A 12,502-nucleotide genomic window follows, 5' to 3' on the forward strand; every position below is an offset into this window, starting at 1 on the left:
CCCCACTTCTGTTTCAAAAAAGAGGGAAGCATTTTATTTCAAAGCTATTATACGCTGCCATGCACCTAACTTTGGCCAGCTCATTTTGATTCTTTGGATCTTAGACCCACATTATTGTGATACAAGGCTAACTGTAAATCCTCTGGTGAGTATCAGCCAAGTAGACTGTATGTTATCCAGAGAATACAAAGTTGAATGGGAATTTGGAATTTTTTTTTGATACTGGTTTTTTTTTTTTTAAGATTGGCAGCTGAGCTAACAACTGTGGCCAATCTTTTTGTTTTTTCTGTTTTATCTGCCCAAATCCCCCCGATACATAGTTGTATATCTTAGTTGCAGGTCCTTCTAGTTGTGGCATGTGGGATGCCACCACAACGTGGCCCGACGAACGGTGCCATGTCCGCGCCCAGGATCCAAACCGGAGAAACCCTGGGCCGCCACAGCAGTGCACGAACTTAACCGCTCGGCCACGGGGCCGGCCCCAGGAATTTGGAATTTTGATACTGAATTATAATATTATCCTTCTCCAGCATTTGATGCCAACAGTGATGTGAAAGACAGAAAGGATGTGCTTGAATCAGGGTTCAGTTTACATCAACTACACACACACACAGAGACCCGTGCCCCGCACACACACACCCCTAGGGTAAAGAGCTGGCCTGACACCTTCACCAATCTATCTCATATCTTCCACCCTCCTCTCCAAATGCCATCTTACCCCAACTCCCCTTCCCCTACAGTGCATATTTGAAAACTGCTCCTCAATGACACCAATGGTAGGTTAATGCTTTCACGCACTCAGTTTTGCTAAAGAGGACCATTTCTGTGAGAACAAGTGATCATCGAATCACTTATGGACCTTTGGACCTTGATTGGTTAAAAAGAGAAAACATTACTTGAGAGTGAGAATATAAATGTGGGCTTTGCTGTCTGCTACTCTATAGGGTATATTGTTTGTCAAGAGGATACTACAGTTAAGTTGCAGGATCGCAAGTTTTCATTAATTTCCATTTTCCCATCGTGGTAGGAGATATTTGCCCTTAGGGGAATCTTATTTATTTCGCAGTTTCTTTAAAGACATTTAGAAATCATTGGAGACTGTGTGCTCTCTATTTCCTTATTAATGGGTCATGAATTTTCACAGAGATGTTTGAATCTTGGCTCATTTACCTCTAGATTGTACCAAGGTTAGTGAAGTAAGTGCTTGGAAGCTTATGTGAGAATATATTCCATGGCAAAATATATAATCCCTTCCAGACTTTTAGTGACATTGCAGTCCCCATTTAAAGAGTATTCCTGAGAATGTTTTGATGGCAACTGGGATCACTAGCAAGCTACAGCACTTTTTAAAAAACCAATGTGCTTCCCATGTGAATCTTCCACTCTTAAGAGAGCCAGTTTCATGCCTAATTAATCTTGTTGACAGTAAATAAGCTGGTTAAAGTGCCAAATGTTACCAAAATGTCTCCAGAGCAGATTCAAACATTGCTCACACAACACCTGCAATGCTAAGTGACCTATAAAGAGGGGACATGGAGGCTAAACATGGGAGAATGGAATGGGTTATGCAAAATTTGCTTGGAAGGAGTTCAGAATTTAAATGCTCACCATTATTTGTTGATATAGATATGGGTGATTTGAGACCTTGAACCAAGAAATTGGATGACTTAATTTTAATATTTCCCTGTGTCTTTTTTAATGATTATAATTCATATGAAGTGAAAGTTTTATTATCTGCCTGTTTTTGATTTTCAAAAAAGTGAATGACTATCATTTACCAATTAATTGCTCTTATTTAGGAAGATGGCAAGACTATAGCAGAGTACTTTAGCATGATATTTATCTATATGATGTCTCATAATCAGAAGCCTGCTTATATTCCTTCCATATAGTTGTATTTCGTAGCCATGGACTTTTTCTGAGTACACTGAGCTGTATGTCACTATCTTAGGGGGTGTCCTATCACTCTCCATCAGTAACGGATCCCACTCTCACTGCGGATGCTCTGGACAAGACAATTGCAGAATTTGATACTGTGGAAGATCTGCTCAAGCACTTCAATCCCGAATCATGGCAAGAAGATCTTGAGAATTTGTATTTGGACACCCCTCATTATCGAGGCAGGTCGTACCATGACAGGAAGTCTAAAGGTAAGAAATAGAGCCTTGGAGATTCTACATAAGCAGATAGGAGTATTAATAGTAATAATAAGTCAGGATTAGCAATGCAATATATTTAATTCACTTAACTCAAATGATTACGTTCAGTCCCTTATCACATATCTGTTTCACAGCACCTTCAAATGAAGTTCTGTGTTTTGCCCAAGCTGAGCTGTTTGTATGGGACTAAGGAAGGTTTGATTTAGTCAAAGATCTCTTATAGTTTGGAGCTGGGAAAGACCTTGTAAAATCATCTGGACCAGCTTTGTGCTTCTTGGCAAGTAAGGCATGATTTAACCCCACTGTACACAGTGGAGGCAGCCAAAATCAGAGGAGGCAAATAATTTGCCAACAGCTGCATGGCTAGTTATTAGTGGAGAGGAAATGAGAATCATGGTCTCTTGCCTCCAATGGCAAAGATGTGTAATGGTCTACTGTGCCTCTCTGATAGGTATGATGTTGACTTAGCCAAGACTCAGTCAGTATTGGCAGGAGACAATACTGACTAGTATTGCAATCATCCTAGTAAATTGCAATTCCTAGTAAAGCAGTCATCAAAACTCGTTGGATGATTTCAACTGTACTCATTCAATGTCCATTCTACAAATTTTTTATGAGGACCTACTACGTGCTTGGTGCCCTGAGTGGTTCATAGCATGTAGATGCCCCAAGGAAGAAGCAAAGAAGTTTGGGATAGTTTGGAGCTGTGTGAGGGCACACATCCAATTGGAACATTCTGGAAAGTATAATGAGAAGGGAAGAGAGGACCATTCAGGCAGAGAAAACATCATAAATTAAAACGGTGATGCTTAAACTCTTAAAAAATAAATATCCTAGTCCTATATCAGAGTGATATAATCTTAGGATGAGAATGTTTATTTGAATGTCTAACTCAAATTAATAGAGAAATAACATGTAATTACCTCTTATTGAATAAAATTGTAATTTCTAGTCTGCTATGTCTTTGCTTTATTTGATAAGATTTGTTATTATTAAAATTCTCTTTAAAAGTCTTGCAAGGCTGGCTTGCATCATAAATGTGAAGGTATTTAGCTAAAATACAGCTTGTTTCCTATAGTTTGTAATATCATGGGTACTCTTAAGAACTGTGAACCTGGACTGCTTCATAGATAGTGTCTGTGTCAGTCAGCACAACCTGTTAGGACATTTGGGCCAAAATGACTAATTAATTAATGACTGTCTACATCTACTGCTTATGGCTTAGGTCATAATCTTATATACTTAAAACGCACAGCTAAGGGAAGACAAGAGTCCCTGGTGGCCCTGACATTATGGAGATATGCCATATGGAGATCACTGTAACTCTCCAACTGAATCTCGCCAGGGTTCAGATTGGATTCAACTCAAAGAAGAAATTGCTGTTCTGTAAGGCATTGCTGTCTTTGGATCTCTACTAGGTCAACTTAAAGGAAAGTAAAATATTCACCATGTTTTGAAAACCCCCCCAAAAAATATTAAAAATCGTGTTTCACAAAGAAATGGCAAAGTCTGATTCTGTCTTCAAGTATCTTAACCACTACAGCTATTCAAGGTGCAGGGTGCAGGCACTAGGCATTTATTTTTTGGAAATATTAAAATTTAAAAATCACCTAAATTCATTACTTTTTTTCCCTCCCAGAAATTGTGTTGAGTTGGAGGCAGGATGTCTGGGTTCAAATCCTAACGCTGCCACTTACAAGTTTTGTGATTTTTTAGCACATCACTGATCCTTCCTGAGCCTCGGTTTCCTCATTGGCAATGTGTGTGTGGTAACACCTACTTCCGGGAATTGTTAGTGGTGCCATCAAAAGCACCTGGCACATAGTACTTGTTCAAGAAATGTTAGCTACTTATAGCTACCTAGAATTCTGAAATATGTTTGCATCACTTCCTTGGTGAAGGCTTCCTTATTCCTTGTTCTTTCCCAGTGAAGCCCACCACCCTAGACAAAGTTCAGAGTACTTGGGACACCACAGCATTTTTTTGTCCTACTACTGCATCATTATTGTATTTTCGTTTTCTTTAAGGGAATATGAGATCCTACGACCTAAAGGTCTCAACTCTGGCTGAATATTTAATCACCTGGAGAGCTTTAAAAAACTACAGATGCCTAGTCCTATCCCAGATACACTGGCTCAGAATCTCAGAGGGTGAGGCTGGGGTATTGATAACATTTTATGGCTCCTGGGAGATTGAGATCGATCCGTAGAGGCAGCCAGGGTTGAGAGGCACTGTTTAGACATAGTTCATCCAATATCTGCAGCGCTTGGCACAGTGTCTGACACATTTTAGCTGCTCAGTTAATGTTGGTGGAATCGAAGACGTTAATATTTCAGCATTAGTATATTTCTAAAGTTTACAGAAACCCACCTCACAGACTAAGGAGTGTAGCTTTATTAAGAATGCCTTTGGTTACTGAAATAACCTTGCAGGAGCATTCAAGGCAACATTCTACTTATTTCTGACAGAGGAAACATTTCTCTCCCCTGTTGGCTTAGGTTCCATTTCTTAATCTCTTGTTTAAAATGGTCCTAAGGCAGATCTGTACCGTTTCGTTTAATACTGGCAGTTCACCACTGTCTCCGCACTTGTATAAATGTGCTGATTTAATTGTTTATCGTTCCACTGATGCTGAGCCACCTGTGTGTATCACAAAAGCAAAGGGAGTCAGGTTTAATATTTCAGCTGTATTTTCAGCTTTTAGAACTTAATACAAATTCATGGTTAGTATCCTGATGTATCAGAAAGGGAGCAGTGAATAAAGACTAAAAACAGAAAGATAGTTATAGAGAATGGAGGTCCACTGGGTGTTAAATAAAACATGAGCTTTATAGGATCCCTAAAAAGTTTCCTATTATCAGTATGTATAATAATTTTTAATGATGTTGTGCAGAGACAAACATCATTTATGAGTATCTGTTGAACATCCATTCTTCTGATTTCCCCAGACTGATCAAAAGTGGGGTTTTTTTGTGTGTTTTTTGTTTTCTTTTTACCAAAGAGCAAGTTTCTGAGATGACCCTGAATGTGAATATGCAAAACACAGAGGTTTATAAACTTAAAACACCCAGTGTGTTTGCACGGGGTGAAGAATTTATGTAACGAAATAGACACAGTTAATATTTAAAATTACATTCTGTGCTTTGCTTCTGCTGTTTATTTGAGGGGAGAACAGGTGACAGTGAGTTTTTAGTTCTGTTTAAGAAAAGAGTTGAAAATGGGAAGCATGAGGACAGTATAAGTTTGGGGGAGAAGAGCGAGAGAAAAGAGACAGACAATGTTGCCAAGTACTGAGGCCAGAACTTCAGCACTTAAGGTCTACTTTTTAAGAATTCACAAGTAATAGATAAGCTCAAACTTGTCTGTAAAAGCTTCTGGACTGAAGATAATGTAACAAGTTAATACATCCAACTTTCAGTTTCCTAAGGGGTAATGGATAAAAGGGTAGCATGGATAGTTGAAATCTGTAGATAACTATAGTTCCAAAACCCAATTTTTGCCAATAATTTCAACCTCATGCTTTCAACCTCAAAGCTGCCCAAAAGTTAAAAAAAAAAAGTTGTTTCAAGTTCAAGTTGCATTTACTTCTTCTGAAGAACATGCTAACGATATAGCAAATTTGCACATAATTAGGTAAATAATTATACAGATGCTCTACAAGCCATATAATTACCCTCTGCATCATTGCATGACCACTGTAGTTTAACTGAAACTATACTGTGATTCCTTTAAAACACATACCTTTGAACTTAGGGGCAGTATATATTCATTCAAGTTCATAGCATGAAATATGACATCTCTAAATTAAGGAATGATTGGTCTTGAGCTCAACTAGACTGGGCATTAATTGAGAGATGATTTATGGTGATTAACAATGTAAGTGAGATCTGTTCTTTTGCTTATTCCAGGAGAACTTGACTTTCCAGAATGATAGTGTATTTAGCATAGAAAAATCCAACACATAATAGCAAGGGGGAAGCCTGTTTTCTCAGTTTGTGTTGTGATAAAAATATGGATATAATTGTTGGGGCACTCCAAATTGATAGTTTTGAACTTCCATTATGCTTAATAAAAATACATTCTTCCCCAAAGAGTTGCCATTTTTTGATGCCCATGCCAAAATTGACATGTACCCTGCTTTTAAAAAATCAGTATTTTAATATTGAGTGGAGCAAATATGTTGATATTAAATTGATTCCAAATGACCAGGTTTGAAATACATGATTTTTGCAGACTCTAAATGGTTAGATGTTGTAACTTTGAGACAGTTACCAACCCATTTCCGTGGCTCTAATACCAATTACATGATTTCTTAGATGACGTTATTTTTCTCTAAGAATTAAAACACTTGGCTCTTTAATTTGCAAACTATTTGTAGGTAAATAACTGGCATAAGAAACTGAGGATTAAATGAAATAAATATGTTTTGTATCAAAATGTTTGAATTGGTTCTGAATTCTCTTAGATCAGAATACCTTTTATTTTTAAATTAGTCATTTATAGGTATTTCTTTGTCATGCCCCTGCATGCTAACCAGGAAGATGCAAGTTTTGCTCTTTCAAAAGTGATTTAGAAGGTTGGAAATAATTTCAGAGTTATTAAGATATGGACGTATTTTAGAAACCAGCAAAAGTCAGCATGAGTTGAATGCTTGCAACTTTCTGTGTCTGCCTATTTGATATCTAGGTAAGAATTTGCAAGAAGTCCTTTTCTGACACTAGTGATGAATCAAATAAGTCAGTCTTAAGATATCATCCCTCTGTAACTACCTATCTGTAAATTAAACAAACAGAGGTACTGGGGACACTAATCAAAATATATTATTTTTCTAATTTCTAATGTTGAATGAGGGTTAGCTTCACTGAGTTTCCTGAACTGTGTGTGTGGTATGCACCAAGTAAAGGCTTTCTTTATCAATATTAAAATTGTTTACCACGAATTTGATAGAAATAGAGCAAAAGAAAGAATGCTGCAGTGGGAAGAGCATGGATTTTGGAGTCAAGAAAACTTGTAATAAAATGCTAATTCAAATCCTAAGACTAGTGGCCTTGGAGATGTTATGTATAGACCCAGGACCCTCTGTCTTCTGCATTTTGTAAAATGGTATAATTATAACCACTTTGCCATGTTGTGTTAGGATTCATAATAGAATCGGATCTAATACCTAGTGGGCCCTCAATAAATGCTAGCTATTATTATAACTTGAATACAAAAGTCAGCACCGAACCAAGATATTTCTGTGAACTTCTCTGCTCTCTTCCCTGTAAGGTACTAGGATAATCATCAGTGATCTGAGAGCCTCCTACAGAGGATCCAAATATTGTCAGATTTAAGTATCTGTATAATCAGTACACTCATTAAAAGTTTACAAAATAATCGCCAAATACTAAACTTTTCTATGATACTATTTACCCAGAAACTTTCTGGCACCATTTTGCTTGTTGGATGTTTCCTTTGCAAAGTTTTTTTTTTTTGAGACTGTAGCCACTGTTTATGACCCGTATGATTTGTAAGTATCTAGATTCCCCACTCAGTGTGCCAGAAAGCATTAATAAAAACCGTATGGTTGTTTATTGTGTTGTATGTTTCTACAAGGGCACAAACATAAAACGTTTGAAGAAAATCACAGCACAGGGACAAGGACCCTTTCCTCCTAGTGCCAGTGCAGCTTCTGCTTTTCTCCTACTTGGGGTTGTCCACCTTTGTGGATATCCTAACCTCACTTTCATCATCACAGTTCTTTTTCCCATCTGGGCATGTGATTCAAATGCAAATTGACTGGAAAAATCCAGCTGTCAGTGGAAAACCATAGGTAACTTCTAGTGTCAGGGTGAACAAATGTGCCTTTTCCATCATAGTCACTCTTGTTAAAGATGAATGGGTTTGCCTTGTGGTTCATGTGCCCACATTTTCTGAGAAGCACTGGGGAACCCCTGCAGCATCCTTTTTCTCAGTACCTCAATGGACTTAAGGAGACACCACAGCCTTCCTAGAGCATGTATGTGCTCATGCCGAAACTGCTGGTGCTGGGAGATCTGGCTCATTAATGTCTTTACTTGAAAGGACTGTGCTAAGTCCCATGAAATTAAACTGAACACACACAATGGTTGCCTTCTGACATGTAGATCAAGGTGGGCATGACCTTCCTTTCCTTAGGGATCGCCATTTGCAGAATCTTAGCTGTTTGGGTGATTCTGTTCTTAACCTTACCTCATTGGTCTGTTTTACTCATTTCAACAATAATGTGGGACATAACTACTGAGAACTGGGATTTGGACCTGTGCTTCAAACACGTTTAACTCATTCAATTTTAATAAATTTCCTGGCAGGAGGGTACTCTCGTTCCCATTTTATGTAGTAAAAGAAATAAATTCAGAAAGGTTTTGTGGCAGCTACAAAGTTTAGAGCCATGATATGCACTTGAGTTTGTTGGCTGCAAAGCCCATGCTATGGGGATCTCAGTGGTGTATAAAGCCCAGAGACTCATAGTCTAGTAAATGAAAGAGAGACTAGTAAATGAAAGAGAGCTCCTTGACTCTTATTCATCTCCTAACTTGTTTTCCTATTCTTCATTTCATAGGTCTACTTCATACGTTCTCCCAGGTGATGAGTTCCTAGAATTAGAGAATTGCCTTATGGTGCCCTCAGCTGCTTTCATGCCTAATTCAGTGCCTTGCAGATATTCACACACTTATCCATTCATTTTGTGGCATATAGTTGTCAAATGCTTGCTGTATGTCTGGTGACTTTAGGCAAGTCACTTAGTTCCTCTGCATCTCAGTTTCTACATCTATTAAATGGGAATAGTAGTTCTAAGGTGAGGGTTTATTATGAGAATTCAATGAGACTTGAGTTTGTGAAAGCATTTCATACAGTACCAGGTACATGGTCGGTACCCAATAAATTTCCATTTACTTATTGCTTAACAATGTTTTTAAACCTTGAAAATTAGGAGTTATCTGATTGGGAACGTTTTGCTGTGATTTAGGTTAATTTTCATAAATATAAGTGGTAAATGTTTCCATTCTTTAGAAATTAAATCAGCAAATGGAGTCATGAAATTCACGATTTTAAATTTAAAATATCCCGATGTTCCCTTATTAAAAGTTATAAAACAATTTTTCTTTCCAGATTTATTTGCACTACCAAATTGGGGTTGAAATGTGAAAACAGTTTTCACAATTATGTGCTGATTTATAGAAGAGGGAATCTGAAAATCACGGTGAGGTTGTAATGTCCATAAAGACGAACAGACTCCTCCTGGAGAATTTATGAACCTTGAAAAAGGCTGAGAGCCCCTAGTTGCTTGGTATAAAAAATACTACAATTATTCATCTATTTCCCTTTCCTCCCACCCCCACCCAAAACATCATAAATGTAGTGTTGTAACATCCAAGTCAAATGTTTAGCACTTTACGTAACAGATTGTGGCACTATTCCCCATTTGGCAAAGGACGTATTCCTGAGCACCTTGAGACGTATATTGGACGGCCAGCCTTCTTGATGCCGTCCTCTACCCTGTGTGGCACTGCTTCTAGATTCCATGGGTCTTAGTGCCAGTCATCTTCATGCATCATAGTTCATCCTTGGTAGAGCTGGTTCCAGAACTCTAGTTTCTCAATTCTAACCTAACACCATCAGTAGTTTGATTCATTCAGATAGTGGTTATTGATTACCTATTCCTTGCAAAGAAAATCTGAATTGATTAGTAGGGAAATAAATGGCCTAAACTTTTTCTAATCTTGACTTTAAGTTTATGGGTATCCATTCAGAGTCACAAAAGATATTTTTTTTAAATCGGAAACACTCATCCAGGGAGTGCCGTAGCGACTTAAGTTGTTTTTTAGTGGATTTAATTAGTTATTTCAAATACTCTAAAATGGCACTTATGCTTAGACTACAAAGATGTCATGCTCGTTTCAGCAATACTCTGCTTTTTTTTTTTTTTTAAGATTGGCACCTGAGCTAACAACAGGTGCCAATCTTTTTTCTTTTTTCTGCTTTTTCTCCCCAAATCCCCCCAGTGCATAGTTGTATATTTTAGTTGTGGGTCCTTCTAGTTATGGCATGTGGGATACTGTCTCAGCATAGCCTGACGAGCGGTGCCATCTCTGCGCCCAGGATCTGAACCAGTGAAACCCTGGGCTGCTGAAGCGGAGCACACGAACTTAACCACTAGGCCATGGGGCCAGCCCCAGCAATACTCTGCTTCTAGTTGTTGACACCAAATTGTTTTAGAAGAGGTGGGCTTAAATGACCTGCATTTGGTCCTTCCACTGGGAGCAAAGCACTAGGAAAGGAGGGATAAAGAGATGATTAACTTTCTGCTTCCAAGAACCTTACAGTTTAGTGGAAGAGAAGCACCTAAATAAAGAAAATGAGGGCCCAGCCCGATGGCTGAGTGGTTAAAGTTCCGCATGCTCTGCTTCAGCAGCCTGGGTTCATGGGTTCAGATCCCAGGTGCAGACCTACTCCACTTATCACCCATGCTGTGGAGGCATCCCACGTATAAAAAATAGAGGAAGATGGGCACAGATGTTAGCTCAGGGCTGAACTTCCTCAAGTGAAAAAGGAGGAGGATTGGCACCAGATATTAGCTAAGGGCGAATCTTCCTCACCAAAAAAAAGAAAGAAAGAAAATGATAAAGCAAGATCTCCATAGTAAGCAGCCTAGTAGAAGGCAGAGGATGTGTAGTGAGTATATAGTAAAGGGGTCAGGGGACATGTAGAGTGAATATGTCTTTTGATTTGGGCCCCAGAAGATTAAAATGATGTAGCGGACTGAGATGCTAGAGAAGATAAAATAGAATGACAAAAGCATGGTGTTAAAAAAGGCATAGCCCTACTTCAAGCACTTGCTCTCCTCATTCTGTCACCATGTGCTAAATGTGCACAAATATATAGGCTGCTAGTGTGTGCCTGCTAAAAGAGTTTATAAAGCATTTTAGCACTGTAAAGGCTTGATTTGGTTGTTATAAAATGGTTACTGGCTATCTCTAAGAACATGTGGGAGTTTAATTGGAGACTCTAGCAGACTCAGGAAGATGGAGAGAAAAAAGGCTGGTGACTCACATAACAGAATAAAAACTGATGAAAGGCCAGCACAGTGAAAGCCAACCAATAAACTTGACACCCAGAGACTGACCATCGTCTAGTTGAACAAAACAAGCAGTGGATTAAACATGCGTGGAGAGGGGAAAAAAATGTTTTCCTACATTCAAAGTGAGGACATTATTTTGTTTCACAATGAATTTTTGTATTTATAAAAAAATCGAAATGATCAGTTTAGAAAAGACTTTTAAAATTTTATCATGAGCTCATCACCACCCATGCCGTGCTTGCCAAGCACGTGAAGTCTAATATTGGCTTTATCTGTCAATTAGAAAGAATCTCTAGGATTCTAGCATTTGTTCCCTCTGAAGACAGATCTTGGCTATCAATCTATCCAGCTCTTTACATGGGCCTTTGAATGCTTTTTATGACAAAGACTACAGGTAGAAGGTCAAGAAGGACTTAAGGGAGAAATGAGGACAAAATGAAGATCGTGAATTGACAAAAATCCCCTCAGTTCAGGTGAAAAAGATGGACCTGGTTATATTGCTCAATACGACAGAAAAAAGCAGGCTATCTATGCTATTGCCTGGTCATTAGCAAGAACATGGTGTACTTTTCCAGTAGAATCTGGCAGATGAATGTGTGTGCACAGGATCACATGCTTGGGTATATGTAATTGACAACATCTTGGAAATGACAGGTCAGTGCCTATCAACACACCTGGGAAGCCAGGTCATTTGGACAGTGAATGGTCCTCAAGTTAGAAGGCTCCAGCATGGCTCATGGAAGCTGCTCTTTGCACCCTCCTTCAAATCTTCAGACTGGGCTCCTGAGTGCAAGAGGCATGAAAAAGCCTGGATTCGAACTCTGGCTCTATCACTCACTGTAGACAAGTTTTTTTTTTTAACCTCTTAAAGGCGGTATTTCCTCAACCATAAAAGTAAAGGTAGTAATTGTATAATTCATAGTATTTATGAGGATGTCATACAATCATATATGTGAAGAACATTTTTCATTGACCGATACTCAGGAATATAAATGGCCAGGATCAAAAAGGCCCAGCTGACTCTCCATCCTCCCACACCGAAGCCTTTCTATATTAGAAACTGAACAAGGGTGTGCGTTCACCAATATACCACTGATTTATGCATTCCCGCTCCAGTGCTCAGATCCCAGAACTCTTCTCCCAGCCCAGGAACCTCTGACTGGCTTGCACTTTGAAACTGGGGCTGCAGAAAGGAGGGTGCTCCCCACTGCGCTGTGCAGTGCCCCACATTGGATAAACATGG

At 38.7% G+C, this 12,502-nt stretch overlaps 1 protein-coding gene across 2 annotated transcripts in view; it reads left to right on the forward strand.

The window, feature by feature from the left end:
* The window catches only part of PDGFD (platelet derived growth factor D), a 214,802-nt gene that overhangs the window by 186,960 nt on the left and 15,340 nt on the right, over positions 1-12,502 (forward strand). For both annotated transcript variants that reach the window (XM_014860027.3, XM_014860026.3), the window contains exon 5: positions 1,952-2,150. In XM_014860027.3, coding sequence (XP_014715513.2) covers positions 1,952-2,150 — 199 coding nt within the window. The remainder of the gene's footprint in view (positions 1-1,951; positions 2,151-12,502) is intronic.

The sequence above is a fragment of the Equus asinus genome, chromosome 20 (genome assembly GCF_041296235.1).
Source record: "Equus asinus isolate D_3611 breed Donkey chromosome 20, EquAss-T2T_v2, whole genome shotgun sequence".
NCBI lineage: Eukaryota > Metazoa > Chordata > Mammalia > Perissodactyla > Equidae > Equus > Equus asinus.